Source organism: Myxocyprinus asiaticus, chromosome 12, assembly GCF_019703515.2.
Source record: "Myxocyprinus asiaticus isolate MX2 ecotype Aquarium Trade chromosome 12, UBuf_Myxa_2, whole genome shotgun sequence".
Taxonomy (NCBI): Eukaryota; Metazoa; Chordata; class Actinopteri; order Cypriniformes; family Catostomidae; genus Myxocyprinus; species Myxocyprinus asiaticus.
This window is the reverse complement of record NC_059355.1, coordinates 4,975,539-4,990,422: the sequence shown is the minus strand read 5'-3', so window position 1 is coordinate 4,990,422 and position 14,884 is coordinate 4,975,539. Positions and strand designations below refer to the sequence as shown.

The 14,884-nt window shown below is 37.6% G+C and overlaps 2 protein-coding genes across 3 annotated transcripts; both read right to left on the bottom strand.

Annotated features, from left to right (window-relative positions):
- Positions 1-62: 62 nt before the first annotated feature.
- On the bottom strand, positions 63-6,189 carry LOC127449165 (PI-PLC X domain-containing protein 1). Of its 2 annotated transcripts, none has more exons than XM_051712403.1 (7): positions 6,040-6,189; positions 4,857-4,987; positions 4,654-4,776; positions 4,376-4,537; positions 692-866; positions 337-586; positions 63-191 (listed from the first exon to the last, which is right to left on the bottom strand). In XM_051712403.1, the coding sequence occupies exons 1-6, from the start codon at positions 6,125-6,127 to the stop codon at positions 348-350; spliced, it is 918 nt and encodes a 305-aa protein (XP_051568363.1). In that variant the 5' UTR covers positions 6,128-6,189; the 3' UTR covers positions 63-191; positions 337-347. The 2 variants fall into 2 exon arrangements, with proteins under 2 accessions (XP_051568363.1, XP_051568364.1); XM_051712404.1 differs by having other exon boundaries at positions 405-586.
- A 1,448-nt stretch (positions 6,190-7,637) lies between these two features.
- Positions 7,638-14,824, bottom strand: LOC127449166 (regucalcin-like). The gene is made up of 7 exons (XM_051712405.1): positions 14,660-14,824; positions 12,622-12,787; positions 12,343-12,525; positions 11,197-11,412; positions 10,975-11,106; positions 8,809-8,963; positions 7,638-8,703 (listed from the first exon to the last, which is right to left on the bottom strand). Exons 2-7 carry the CDS (start codon positions 12,782-12,784, stop codon positions 8,653-8,655), a joined length of 900 nt encoding a protein of 299 aa, XP_051568365.1. The 5' UTR covers positions 12,785-12,787; positions 14,660-14,824; the 3' UTR covers positions 7,638-8,652.
- Between the last annotated feature and the right edge of the window lie 60 nt (positions 14,825-14,884).

The window sequence follows — 14,884 nt, the reverse complement described above, 5'->3', positions numbered from 1 at the left end:
ATAGGCTAAAATATGTTTCTGAGTGCAGCAAATGGCCTAGTAATTTCATACCTTCATTCCACTTTCACTTTTTGGCATTTATTGACTTCCTATGAATGAACAAAATTTGGAAATCTCACAAGTACAAAAACATTTTTATGCTTGTATATATTTTTCTTGACAGAATCTCCCCTTCTTTACTGGAACTGCATCTAGATCAAAGAGTAAAAACATATTGTAGCCTGGAGGGAAGTCATCTTTTTTGTGTCTGAATCAGGTTACTACCATATAACCTGATAATAACCAGGTTATAACTAATTATAAATATAGTAACAGAAGCAGTACAACATTGGTTACCCATTGGATCTTCATGAACCACTGTCTGCTCTGTTGAGCTGAATGATATCCTGAGCAAAGCTATTCACCCCAACAAAATCTCCAGCAATGATGTTAATGCTTTCTTTGTCAGGGCCCTGGTGTTGTTCCTTCACCCAGTCCAGCAACAGAGGGTACGCCGCCATGGTCTTCTCCTTCAAAGACTTCATTAGGTACAGGACCATGTCTTTCCCATCAAAAGTCAGATTTAGACCAGCAACAAAAAATCCCTCTATAGACCAATTAGACAAGTTATAAGGGAGAATGAAAAAGGATAATGCTTTAAGAAGTACTTGCATGAAAGTTATTTTTGAGCTGACTGTTTATCTTAACTCACCTGGCCTACCCTTTTGTTTCTGGGTATTGAGGTATGAAATGACTTCCTTGGGGTCTGAGTTATCAGCCCACCAGTATTCGATTCGAGGCCACAGTACAGCTTCATCATTGACAAAACTGTAGTCATAAGAAAGGATGATCTGATGACCATTTCCCCAGCAGTCGTTTAGTGAGGGCTTCACATAAATGGGAAATAGAATTTTATCAAATAGGGTATTGTGTTGGAATGGCACTTTAACCCTTAAATTCATACATGGGGTCTTTAGTGACCCGAGACCTCATTCCACCTCCTTTACCTCATCCATTGTTTGGAATTATGCCCCCAATACTTAATTATTCCTCAAACTTTCTCTTATGAATTGTCAAAAAAAAATAAAAAAATAAATATATATATATATATATATATATATATATATATATATATATATATATATATATATATATATTTATATTTTTTCTAATTGTTTAATTACCAAAAGTGTATAGGGTCTTTAGTGACCTGAGATACACTATATTGCCAAAAGTATTCGCTCACCCATCCAAATAATTGAATTCAGGTGTTCCAATCACTTCCATGGCCACAGGTGTATAAAATTAAGCACCTAGGCATGCAGACTGCTTCTACAAACATTTGTGAAAGAATGGGCCGCTCTCAGGAGCTCAATGAATTCCAGCGTGGTACTGTGATAGGATGCCACCTGTGCAACAAGTCCAGTCGTGAAATTTCCTCGCTACTAAATATTCCACAGTCAACTGTCAGTGGTATTATAACAAAGTGGAAGCGATTGGGAATGACAGCAACTCAGCCACGAAGTGGTAGGCCACGTAAAATGACAGCGGATGCTGAGGTGCATAGTGCGCAGAGGTCGCCAACTTTCTGCAAAGTCAATTGCTACAGACCTCCAAAGTTCACGTGGCCTTCAGATTAGCTCAAGAACAGTGCGTAGAGAGCTTCATGGAATGGGTTTCCATGGCCGAGCATCTGCATCCAAGCCATACATCACCAAGTGCAATGCAAAGCGTCGGATGCAGTGGTGTAAAGCACGCCGCCACTGGACTCTAGAGCAGTGGAGACGCGTTCTCTGGAGTGACGAATCACGCTTCTCCATCTGGCAATCTGATGGACGAGTCTGGGTTTGGCGGTTGCCAGGAGAATGGTACTTGTCTGACTGCATTGTGCCAACTGTGAAGTTTGGTGGAGGGGGGATTATGGTGTGGGGTTGTTTTTCAGGAGCTGGGCTTGGCCCCTTAGTTCCAGTGAAAGGAACTCTGAATGCTTCAGCATACCAAGAGATTTTGGACAATTCCATGCTCCCAACTTTGTGGGAACAGTTTGGGGATGGCCCCTTCCTGTTCCAACATGACTGCGCACCAGTGCACAAAGCAAGGTCCATAAAGACATGGATGAGCGAGTTTGGTGTGGAAGAACTTGACTGGCCTGCACAGAGTCCTGACCTCAACCTGATAGAGCACCTTTGGGATGAATTAGAGCGAAGACTGTGAGCCAGGCCTTCTCATCCAATATCAGTGTCTGACCTCACAAATGCACTTCTAGAAGAATGGTCAAAAATTCCCATAAACACACTCCTAAACCTTGTGGAAAGCCTTCCCAGAAGAGTTGAAGCTGTTATAGCTGCAAAGGGTGGGCCGACGTCATATTAAACCCTATGGATTAAGAATGGGATGTCACTTAAGTTCATATGCGTCTAAAGGCAGATGAGCGAATACTTTTGGCAATATAGTGTATGTAATAGTGTCACAATATACAGTACAGTTCTACTTTTATATATCATATTTCTACAATTATTCCATATCTATTTAACCTCCTGAGATCCCCGCGTGACTGCTCTGTGTATTTTCCATTTCCCTTTTTGATCTGTAACTAGTAGCACCTACTAAACAAGCAGAAAAATAATAATTTTGTTCTAGAGCTAATAGTTTTCCTAAAAATTGATGTCCACATATGTGGACAGCGGGACTAAGTTGTGACATTTTAAGAAGTCAGATTTTCTACATCAAATAGTTTATTATGTGTCCAGGGGTGTTGGTTATTCATGTTTTTGAGATGTTATAGACATTACAGCTAATTTTCTATAAAGCTGAATTAATAGTTTTCATATTAAAAGTAATGGCCAGCATCATCAAATCACTGCCAACCATGTACAAATAACATTGTGCATTATAAAATTCAGAATCTATGTTCTGATTATCATTGTCCCATGTCTGCCAAACATGTTGAGTGGTCCAAACATCATCTGCAGCCTGAAACTGAACTTTTGGTTGGATATTAGGAGTGAATGCACTTAACTGCACAGAAACCCATAGGATGCACCCTTGCTCCCTTGCTCCCTATTTAGTGAAAGACTTAACCGCCAGTGTGCTGTTTGTCTGCACTGGTCCCAGAACAGTTAGAAATGCACCTTCATCCTAACTCCATATAAAGCCTCTGAAAGCAAAATATTTCAGCTTTTGCACGAATACATTTATTCTCAGTGTGAAAATGCACAGTAAATATATAGGAATGCATTTACTAATGTTAATGAATAGAACCGTACTGTACAGTGATAACAAAATAAAACAAAAACAAAAGTTATACTAAAATGAAGCGAATTGACCCACAGATGTGTTAATGTTGAAAAATATTCAAAATAACTAACATGTTAGTTAGTTATAACTTTTGAGGGAACGTGGTCCTAATTTCCACATATGTGGACATCATGTTTATCAGTGCGCTGACACGCTAAAAATGAATGGATTTTTTAAAGCCGCAATCAAACAAAACTACAGACGCTACTCTTTACAACCAAACAGGTTTCAATCAAAAAACGTAAAAAGGTTTCTTAGCAGAGGCATTTTTGTTGGTGCTGCGCCATTAGCAGCGCTTCCTTGAAATCAACATCATGCTGTTGTGTCATGTGACACGGTGCACCAGAAGTTTAACTCTTAAATGACAGTGTAGAGTCTTGTGAACAGTATTTAGTTGGTTTTAATTCATTTAAATTATGCGTTGCGTATAGCAAAGCCAAAATACAACATCCACATATGCGGACGCGAGGTCGCACGAGGTAAAGTTTACTATCACAGGATATCTATTTCTTTGTTTATTACAAGACAAATGAGTGCCATATTCATACAATTTACTACTATATCATGTTTGATGATCATGGTAAATTATCAGTATCCCATATGCGCATCCACATACATATTAAACATGTTATTGACTTGATTTATATTTGGCATTGATATTTGATGTAAAAGTAACATGGAAGTAAACTATAGCAAGTACAACACATGAACAGTATGATATGGCTATTGACATTTGGGTGTACTACAGAAATTCTGTATGTTTTACGTCTATTTAGACTCAATTTTGTAGATCCATTTGTGATAGGTATAAGTTCCGGGTCGCTAAAGACCTAAGATATGAACTGTAATAATGTTAGGCAAAAACCCATGCATTTAAGGGTTAATTGCTGTATACTATTTATGGACTCTTTTATGGTGATTCAACAATTGTTTGAAAGATGTCTGCCATAGACTAATGTGCATTAATTATTTACCTCAATTCTTGACTACAATTTTCTCAGTAGGTTTTTAAAATAAAAAGTAAGAACTTGGACTTTACATGGGGATTTATAATGGGGAACTGCCACCAAGATGTTATGGCTATTCAGAGGTTACATACCACTTGAGGCTTCGGGCAGAGTTTTGTTTTAAAGTGCTCCTTGAGGAAGTTGGTCAGGCCATTATGTTGATCGGCTGTCATTTCTTTGAAATGCGAGAAAGTAAGGATCACCACCTCCTTGGAATGCTGTTCTAGCCATTTATCCAATTCTGTCATTCCCTCCTATAAAGTTATTAAGCATAATTACAATTACAATAATTACAGTACTTTCTATTAATCACTTTTATTTAATTTATGTAAAAGTATTAGTTGAAATTATTAAAAAATGACGGGACAACCTTCACTGTCATTGTCGTGTAGAGTCCATGGTAGAAGAATAAATCACTGGAGTCAGGCTTCCCAGCAACCCTCAGATCGAAGTATCGCACACCACCGTCAAGCTGCTCAGAGATGTTTTTTTCCTGAACAACCATTTGAAAACATGAACAATGGACTAGCACACATGTATCATGAGATAACTGAGCTTTAAAAGGTGCTTTACCTGGACAGTGCCCCATTTTTTGACAATGGGCCTTAAGAAAGCACTAAACATTTTATCCAAGGCCTTCAATCTTTTAGGTTCCAGCACAGAAGAGTCCATATCTAAGCTGTATGCCATAGCATCATGGCTCCCTAGAGCAAAACAAATGTACAGTATGTTTATTTTGGGTCTCTTCAACTCATGGAGCATTCTGTGCATGTACGGTTTTTGTTATTTTATTCTGTATGTCATGGTTCCCTAACATAATGTACGTTTATTGGATGGCGTGAAAGATTGAGATTGAGAAAACCTATAGGCTAATTCAGAGGTACCCAAACTTTTTCCATCGAAGGGCCAAAAATCAAACTTGACTGAGGGCCGTGGGACGAAAGTTAACGATGCATTTTATCAAACTGTATTATATTAAAATATAAAGTTGCCCTGGCTCCCCTTCTTTATGATTTCATAATATAACAAAGAGAATTATTCTGCAATCGGATCAATTAATGCAATGAAGAGTTCCATCAATGGCGCACCCCCACCTCTTCTTGTCATATACGGCATGGCAGGCCAAATCAAAGGTCATCACGGGCCAACTTTGGCCCACTTGCCCTGGTTTGGGTATCTCTGGGCTAACTGAACAAAATTATAATATCTTATCGGTCATTTGCATCAACACTGATTTCTTTTATGAAATTATGGAATATACTAATTATGAAATAAAACAAGGAAAGAGCCTTGGAAAGCTGTTTGAAATGGGGTTCCCTGCTTAGATGATGCTACCAGTGGCATGGTCAGGATTCCCAATGTACAGTATACTGTAACTTCAATGCACTGTGTCAATTTGGATAATAGTGACTGTCAAAGGCTTAAATGTAAATGAATTAAGCAAGAAATAAAGGTAGTTAATAACTAAAACATCTAAAAAAAATTATACTGTAATTTCCTCATGAAAAAAATGTTGGTACGTGTGTATTTTGCCAAAAAATAAATAAAAATAGAGCAGTATAATGTCTAATAATTTTTTTATATCTCATGTTTGATGAAAACCATGTACATTTTCTAAATTACTTGTTTCCAGTACTAACACATTAGCCCATATCAGAATATAGTATTAAACAACTGTTACATTTTTCAAAAGGTTTCAGTTTGAAAATGGATTGAGACTGCCCACTCTGTAGGTTTTAATATTCATATTACTCACCTGGAATGGCAAGGCGGCTCAAAGGAATTTTTGTGAACTTCTCATTAAGGTTAGACATCCAGTCAGCAAGATGCTCCGTTTTATCCATCTTTCGGTTCCTTCTCAATAGGGAAACATTTGCCTAAGGAAACAAATCATACAATTTATAACAGCTTTTTGTAAGAGCCAAAATCTTTTTTTTCCAAACACAATCTATAATTAATCACAGATAATGCACTTTCTTTTGTGGTTTAGCTGTAAAAGCAAACAAAGTACCTATGTGTTACATACCTATTTGTGTCCTGTTTGTGCTTAAAAATCACAGCATTGTCTTTATATGTAGTTTTAGGTAACACCCTCCAGTTAGGTCATGTCAAGTGTCCCTCCTAAGATTCCTTTCAGTTCCTCATAGGTCCAAGTCGCTACCCCAGTCCACAAGACTGTACATTTTAGGTGCTTAGGAGGGTTATACTTGGTAAAGTATCAGAAAACGCATTTCATTTGATTCAAACCCATGATCTTGGCATTGCCATAGCTGGAATTGGCTTGACTTGCTAGCAAATGTCAAGCTACAGGTAGACAAATGTGTTACTTTTTTTGGATTTTCTCCCCTTTTCTCCCCAATTTGGAATGCCCAATTCCCAATGTGCTCTAGGTTCTTGTGGTGGCGTAGTGACTTGAATCAATCCCAGTGGCGGAGGACGAATCTCAGTTGCCTCCATGTCTGAGACTGTCAATCCACGCATCTTATCACGTGGCTTGTTGAGTGCGTTACCGTGGAGACCTAGTGCGTGTGGAGGCTTCACACTATTCTCCGCGGCATCCCCGCACAACTCACCACGTGCCCCACCGAGAGCGGGAACCACATTATAGCGACCACGAGGAGGTTAACCCAATGTGACTCTACCCACTTTAGCAACCGGGACAATTGATTGCTTAGGAAGCCTGACTGGAGTCACTCAGCACGCCCTGGATTCGAACTTGCGACTCCAGGTGTGGTAGTCAGCGTCTTTACTTGCTGAGCTACCCAGGCCCTGACAAATGTGTTATTGTGACCTTTCTGAGGTAGGGGAGCCAATATTACCATCAGTGGTCTGCTGGATATTATGGGGCACATACATACAAGATTATTCGCTGGGCATCTATGGTAGTCCAATGTATCACTGAGCCCACATGAAAATGAGGACTTTCTCAAAAGCTACTTATAAATACTTACATGAAAGTATATACAGTATGTATATATTCACCCTTGAATGCAAAGTTAGACCCTTCACAAACAGTTCAGAGAAGAGTTTTCGTTTTTGCCAACACAGCTGTTTACTTCCCTTTTTTTGTTGTAAATGTTGCCATTTTGCAGCATTGGCAAAATGCTGAAAACTGCAAACAACCACATTTATAGTTGTTCAGAAGAAAGAAATGAGAACAAATTTGCAACAAAAATGTGATAGCAATTAACACTTCAGTGCATGAGCATGCAAAATACTTTGTTGGCACTTTAAAGGCTAATATTAAACTGAAATGAAAATCATCAAACAACTTTATCTGCAGTTGTTCCTTAATGTTTTTATTTGTCATTTGCATTTTTAGAAACTTCACAGAAGGTCCAAAGATCATTTGAGTGAATTCTAAACTTAAAGTTTATTTTGTAAGATTCCCAAACTCAGTACACAAAACAAAAATGAATGAATCGATTCAACCATTGCACCAAAACCTGAAGGTTTACTTAAGTCAAAAACATTCAATCAAAACTGATCCTATTTCCTTTCTTAATGTACATTCCTAGTCTTATTGTGCATGCTTCTTTGTTGCAATTCATCTTGTAATCTTTTATCAAAATGTAATAACTTGCTTTGCCTCTGAAACAACTTGATTTTGCAACCTTTTTAATCTCACTCCTCCAAGACTTTATTTCTTGAACATAACGCTCACTTTTCATGATCTAATTAATTCCTCATTGATGAAATCAAGTCCCGCCCAAATTTTGTCTTGTTGAAAATATTGTTTCACTCAGAAAAATGTCACATTATGAAAGTGAAATGGGCTGCTAACAGCGTTTCATGTTGACTTTAAAGGGTTAAAGTAAAAGAAAATTAAAATCGCAATAGTCACCATCACTGTGATATTACAGCACCATCATTAGTAGGTATGACATTTTCAAAATCATGGTTCTGCTTGATTGGCTGTTCAATAACTTCAGCAGCAAATTCAGTTCATGATTAATAAACAAGTGTTCACTATTGAACAAATCCATTACTGGCAATCATTTCTTAATTCTTGCACAAAGTTACAGATTGTACCCTTAGTGTAGTTAATGTAAACAGGAATAGAAATGAATAAAAAATGAATTTGTTTCACATCTTGATTTTAGTCATGCAAAAGAAAGAACACTTATTCATTATATTCATTCTGTAAAGAAACACCAACAGCAGCCTTATCATTTACCAATAAAATGATCTATTTCATCCAGTTTAATATTAAACAAATAGTTCCCAAGGTATATAATCCTGGAAATCATCAAAAATTAGGTCAGATTTTCCTGTATCATTAGGAGTTATATTACTGACTGCATGATTACAACATTGTGACAGCAAAATGAATGTGATGCTTTAACGGACATCACTGTTTCCTTGGTTTTCATCCAGTAAAAGAGTATGGTGGAATGCCCTTGACCCCTAAACCGGAAACCTGGGCCGAGAATAAAGCAGATATTACTTGTCAAAAAATAAAATGACATGTTAAGCCAATTTCACACATGCTACTTTGACCCATGATATGAAATATGATATCTACCTTAAATATGCAGCCGGCCTCAGGCTGTTTGGCCAGTGAATCTTCATCCATGCCTTTATACGCTGTGGTGATGTAGAGATCACTGTAGTCCTTCCCACCAAAACAGCATGATGTGGTTTTCTCAACTGGTAGTTTTACGGTTTGTAGCCGTGTTCCTGAGAGAAGTTCATTATTACCACAAGGCACAAGCACCTTTCAAAGAGAGTGTTTGTGTATATGCATACCAAACATTTACGTACAGAATTGTGTAAACTGGTAGACCTATACATTATTTTAGTTTCGACTAAAATATTAGACAAACCCAGACTATGTATCCCATTGTCTGTTCAGTCATTTGCAAACTCTTGATGGTGTAAAGCAGGTCTGTACTGTGTATCACTTCTTATACTGTGGTCTCTTGTAGAGGTTGACCGATAGTAGATTTTTAGTTCACTGTGCAACCAAAATCCCAATAATAAACAGAATTACGATTTAATGCATAAACGTAGGACTTTTAAATATAAACAGAAATTCACCAGGGACTCTTATTTTAAAATGACAAAGACTTGGATCAGTCTTTTTTTCAAGTATTACCAAATTAAGCATTTTAAAGCCTATGTATTCACCCAATACAGGATTATATATATATATATATATATATATATATATATATACACACCAACCACTTTAATAGTTTCACCTGTACACTTACATTTTCATGCGATTATCTAATCAGCCAATCATATGGCAGCAGTGCATAAAATCATGCAGATACGGGTCAGGAGCTTCAGTTAATGTTCACATCAACCATCAGAATGGGGAAAAAATGTGATCTCAGTGATTTGGACTGTGGCATGATTGTTGGTGCCAGATGGGCTGGTTTGAGTATTTCTGTAACTGCTGATCTCCTGGGATTTTCACACACAACAGTCTCTAGAATTTACTCCGAATGGTACCAAAAACAAAAAAACATCCAGTGAGTGGCAGTTCTGTGGACAGAAACGTCTTGTTGATGGGAGAGCTCAATGGAGAATGGCCAGATTGGTTCGAGCTGACAGAAAGGCTACGGTAACTCAGATAACCACTCTGTACAATTGTAGTGAGCAGAATATCATCTCAGAATGGACAACACGTCGGACCGTGAGGCGGATGGGCTACAACAGCAGAAGACCACGTTGGGTTCCACTGAGGCTGCAGTGGGCCTACCATCTGTGTAACTTGCAGAAATCGAGATTCATCAGACAAGGCTATTGTCTTTAACTGTCCAGTTTTGGTGAGCCTGTGCCCACTGCAGGAGATCAGCAGTGAAAAAAATACTCAAACCAGCCCGTCTGGCACCAACAATCATGCCACGGTCGAAATCATGAAGATCACATTTTTTCCCCATTCTGATGTTTGAAGTGAACATTGACTGAAGCTCCTGACCCGTATCTGTTTAATTTTAAGCACTGCACTGCTGCCACACGACTGGCTGATTAGCTAATCGCATGAATAATTAGGTGTGCCTAATAAAGTGGTCGGTAAGTGTATATATGTGTTTGTGTGTGTAGGTGTTTATTTACTGTATATACAGTATATATATATATATATATATATATATATATATATTACAACAGGTGAGGTTTTTTATTATTACTCACAAGATATACAGTAAAGTAGGAGACATGATGTATGTGCTGCTGGGGCACGGTTCCATATAATCACATTTTTCTTTGCATGCCCTCGCTTCAATATGGAACACTTGATTATCTAATTAAAAAAAATGAAAATATGGATTGACTTGAGTATAAAAATATGTATGAATATGGTCAATGATGACAGATTTACATACAGCAAATCCCCACGAAGTGTCAGTGATTGTTTTTATTTCACCTCTAGAGGCCGCTGTTACACTGTAGAACTAAGCCATTCTAAATGTAGAATCCTCCAGCGCCGAACACAGAGGAACACGGAGGAATAATAATAATAAAAAACTATCTGCATCTATCGGCACAGATTTTTTGCAGATAACCGATAGTTCCAAACAGCAACTATCGGCACCGATTAATCGGTAAAACCGATATATTGGTCTACGTCTAGTCCTTTGTGCAATGATTTCTTGTCATTGGAGTGCTTGATGTTTGGCATCAATTGTAAATCTCCTTGCCTGTGATAAATATTACGCTAATGTGCATAAATATGACACACCTGCTTGTGGGTCAATGCGCAGCACTCTTCCTCCATTGTAGCAGGCGACCCACAGTTTGCCCTCTGAGTCTATACACATACCATCTGGTATGCCTTCATCCTTCTCCATCTTGTAAACCACTCTGCGGTTAGCTTAAGCAACCACACACATGCATACATTTAGAGAAAACATGCAAACCAGTTTTACATCAGGACCACCTAACAATGCTAATTCAAACTCACATAGCCCTCCAGTCTGGATGTCATAATCAAAGGCTTCCACCATGAATGCCAGGCTGTCTATGTAGTAGAAGACTCTGTGATCCAGTGACCAGTCCAAACCATTGGAGATGTCCACTTGGTCAAAATGCTGGACAACAGAGTGGTCAGGATGGAGGGTGTACAAAGACCCCAGTTTCCTCTCCACAACTGCAGGCCGCAGTTCCATACCCATGGTACCTGGACACAGCAGGGGAGAGGTGGGAATGTGACAATCCAAAATAAAATAGTTATTTTGGACCTATTTCAACATGCTATAAATAATAAAATTCACTCAAATTGTTATGCTCATAATATATATATATTTTTTAAAGGGATAGTTCAATATAAAAAATAAACTCACTCATATAATTTAATCACCCTCATGCCATCCCAGATGTGTATGACTTTATTTCTTCTGCATTACACAAACAAAGATTTTTAAAAGAATATCTCAGATTTGTAGGTCAATTCAATGCAAGTGAATGATGGACAGAACTTTGAAGCTCCAAAAAGCACATAAAAGTAATCCTTACGACTCCAGTTGTTAAATCCATAACTTCAGAATCGATATGATAGGGGTGGGTGAGAAACAGATCCATATTTAAATCATTTTTTACTATAAATCTCCACTTTCGCTTTCACTTGTTTCTGGTGATTTGCATTCGTCATGCATATCGCCATCTATTGGGCAGGGAGGAGAATTTATAGTAAAAAAGGATTTAAATATTGTTCTGTTTCTCACCCACACTTATTATATCGCTTAAGACGACATTGATTTAACCACTGGAGTCGTATGGATTACTTTTATGCTGCCTTTATGTACTTTTTGGAGCTTCAAAGTTCTGGCCATCAACATTGCATTGTGTGGACCACCAGAGCTGAGATATTCTTCTAAAAAATTTGGCTTGTGTTCTGCAGAAGAAAGTCATATACATCTAGGTTGGCATGAGGGTGAGGAAATAAAGAGAGAATTTTAATTTTTTGGGTGAACTATCCTTTTAAATAAAATAGAAAAGCTAAATAAAAGCAGTTAAACATGTGTGCTCAGACATTTGAACCCCACTACTGCATGTATGAAACTGTTCATGAAACACCACGGAAGACTTAAGACTTCTGCCTCTTTCATACCTGCGAAAAACCTGCCGGCTGGATCGACTTTTCCATCATTGAAGCGGGTGTTGCTTTTTTCCTTGTCCAGATGAGCGACAGTTGTAATAGAACGCTTTCCCCAGTCAGCAAATGCAAATCGAGTTCCCTCTGCAATGACGTAACCACCTGACTGGCGTGGAACCACAGAACCCACAGGTTTCTCTGTGAAAAGACAACATACTGTATTTGAATTCCTCAGCATTACAGTAAATGCCACATACAAACCATATTACACTTACTGATGTCTTATCAGTTTACCTGTAGCAATACTCTCTATTTGACTGGTCAGAGAGTTCCACCGGCTGACCCTTTGACCCGAAATATCAACATATACCAAAGAGGAGTCCTTCTCCTCCCAGACTGGACTCTCTCCAACCTTATTCTTTTCTTTGATTACACACTCGATCTTTATGGATGACATGACCTGAAGTACACAATTAAAGTTCATGTTATTGTGTTATGTCTTGAAATAGACTTTACTTCCAAGCAGAATCCATTCTAAGCAGAATCATAGATACTACTTAGATAAGTGAAGTTCAAGGGAGATAAAGTTCAAATAAAGAACAGAAGCAGCTTGTGTGCTGTAAAATGTATGCACCAGAGTAAACCAACTAAACCAGACTTATTTTAGCTATTTAGAACACGGCTTTTTAGAAACTTATTTTAACATGCACTCCAAATATCCAACGTTTTTAAGATGCACAAATATAAGTGCATAATGTTATACAAGATGCATTATTTATGTGGTCGGCAACAAAATATAAAAATAAATTTAATTAATAACACTGTGTAATGCGTAGCAGTCAGATCATTAGTTAAAATACTTTTCAAAAGTTATGAACGTCATGACAGTTTGAGTCACATATTTCAGATTCATATGCAAATTTACATGAACTACTGGATTTGTTAAGCATTAGGCTTTATTATGTTTGTTAATTACTTATTAAAGGAATAGTTCACCCAAAAATGAAAATTCTCTCATCATTTACTCACCTTCATGCCATCCCAGATGCGTATGACTTTCTTTCTTCTGCTGAACTCAAAAAAAGATTTTTAGGAGAATATCTCAGTTCTGTTGGTCCATCCAATGCAACTGCATGAAGGCCCAAAAAGCACATAAAGGCAGCACAAAAGTAATCCATACGACTTCAGTGGTTAAATCCATGTCTTAAGAAGTGATATGATAAGTGCAGGTAAAAAACAGATCAATATTTAAGTCAGTTTTTACTATAAATCTCCACTTTCACCATCTACTTCTTTTAGTTTTTTTTACTTGTTGGGGCTGGTCAAAGGTGGAGATTTAAAAAAGTAAAAAAAGGACTTAAATCTTGATCTGTTTCCCACCCACGCTTATCATATCATTTCTGATGACATGGATTTAACCATTGGAGTCGTATGGATAACTTTTATGTGCTTTTTGGAGCTTCAAAGTTCTGCCCACAATTCACTTGCATTGTATGGACCTGCAGAGCTGAAATATTCTCTTAAAAATATTCGTTTGTGTTCTGCAGAAGAAATTAAGTCATACACATCTTGTATGGCATGAGGGTGAGTAAATGATGAGAGAATTTTCATTTTTGGGTGAACTATCCCTTTAAAGTTATTGAAAAGAGTTACCATTTGATAGCCTATCATAAATAAAGAAGATTTAGTTCACTAAATTAATGAGAATTATGTTATGTACAGAGTATCTGCAAGTTTGAGGAAATGTGTAAGGGCAGTTTTATAACTAATTTAAATTGCGAGAGGAGTGTTGTCCCGGGGCCCCCCTCTAGAACCGCCACTGTCCCTCTCGCTCATTCATTTCTCACTCACCTAAGTTGACTAATTATTGAATTTCTACATTTCCAGAAACTGTGACAGGACAAGGACATTTTTTGCAGGACAATGTAACAAAAGCACCATTGCACAATCACAAATGTGTCATTGTGTGATCTTAACAGAAGAGCAGGGGAATACAGACTACACAACTGTGATTGTTTCCATTTTTTTCATAGGAAAATACAAGTGAAAATGAATAAATCCACCGATATAGATTTTACAACAAAAAGTGTGACCATGCAGGGTTGCAAGTGAGCCTCGTTTGACACTTAAAATAAATAAAGCAGTTGATTAAATGTTTCACTTTTAAAAAGCGATATTAAACCAACAAAACTATTATTTTTCAAACTTCAATAAATCAGTACATTTCATTCGCAGTATAAAGTAACTATTAAGTCATATGACGGAGAACTTACGAATATGAGCAATCGGTGTCATTAGACATTAACCTGTCTATAGTTTTGTGTTGTCGTACCTTTTTAAACTCTCTTCGATCGATGTCCTTGCAACTTGTTTCCAACTCAGCAAAGTTTCAGACGTCTGTAAACATGTCATGAGTCCAGAAGAGCGCCCTCTTTGGTCAGACGTGTACATACACCCCAAAGCCAATTTAGTATCCAACTGCAAATAAGAGGAGTTTCTTCTTTCTTGGCACCATTAACAGTGCCTGAATATAATCGGTAAAACAACAACAAAAAAA

Coding starts and splice junctions, on each gene's coding strand:
- LOC127449165 (XM_051712403.1), bottom strand. CDS start 6,127: ATGGATAAAACGGAGCATCTTGCTGACTGGATGTCTAACCTTAATGAG. Junction 4,988..6,039: donor GAGCCGCCTTGCCATTCCAG/GTGAGTAATATG, acceptor GTTTTGCTCTAG/GGAGCCATGATGCTATGGCA. Junction 587..691: donor GAAACAAAAGGGTAGGCCAG/GTGAGTTAAGAT, acceptor ATTGGTCTATAG/AGGGATTTTTTGTTGCTGGT.
- LOC127449166 (XM_051712405.1), bottom strand. CDS start 12,784: ATGTCATCCATAAAGATCGAGTGTGTAATCAAAGAAAAGAATAAGGTT. Junction 11,107..11,196: donor CATCCAGACTGGAGGGCTAT/GTGAGTTTGAAT, acceptor TGGTTGCTTAAG/CTAACCGCAGAGTGGTTTAC. Junction 8,704..8,808: donor AGGCCGGCTGCATATTTAAG/GTAGATATCATA, acceptor TTCTCGGCCCAG/GTTTCCGGTTTAGGGGTCAA.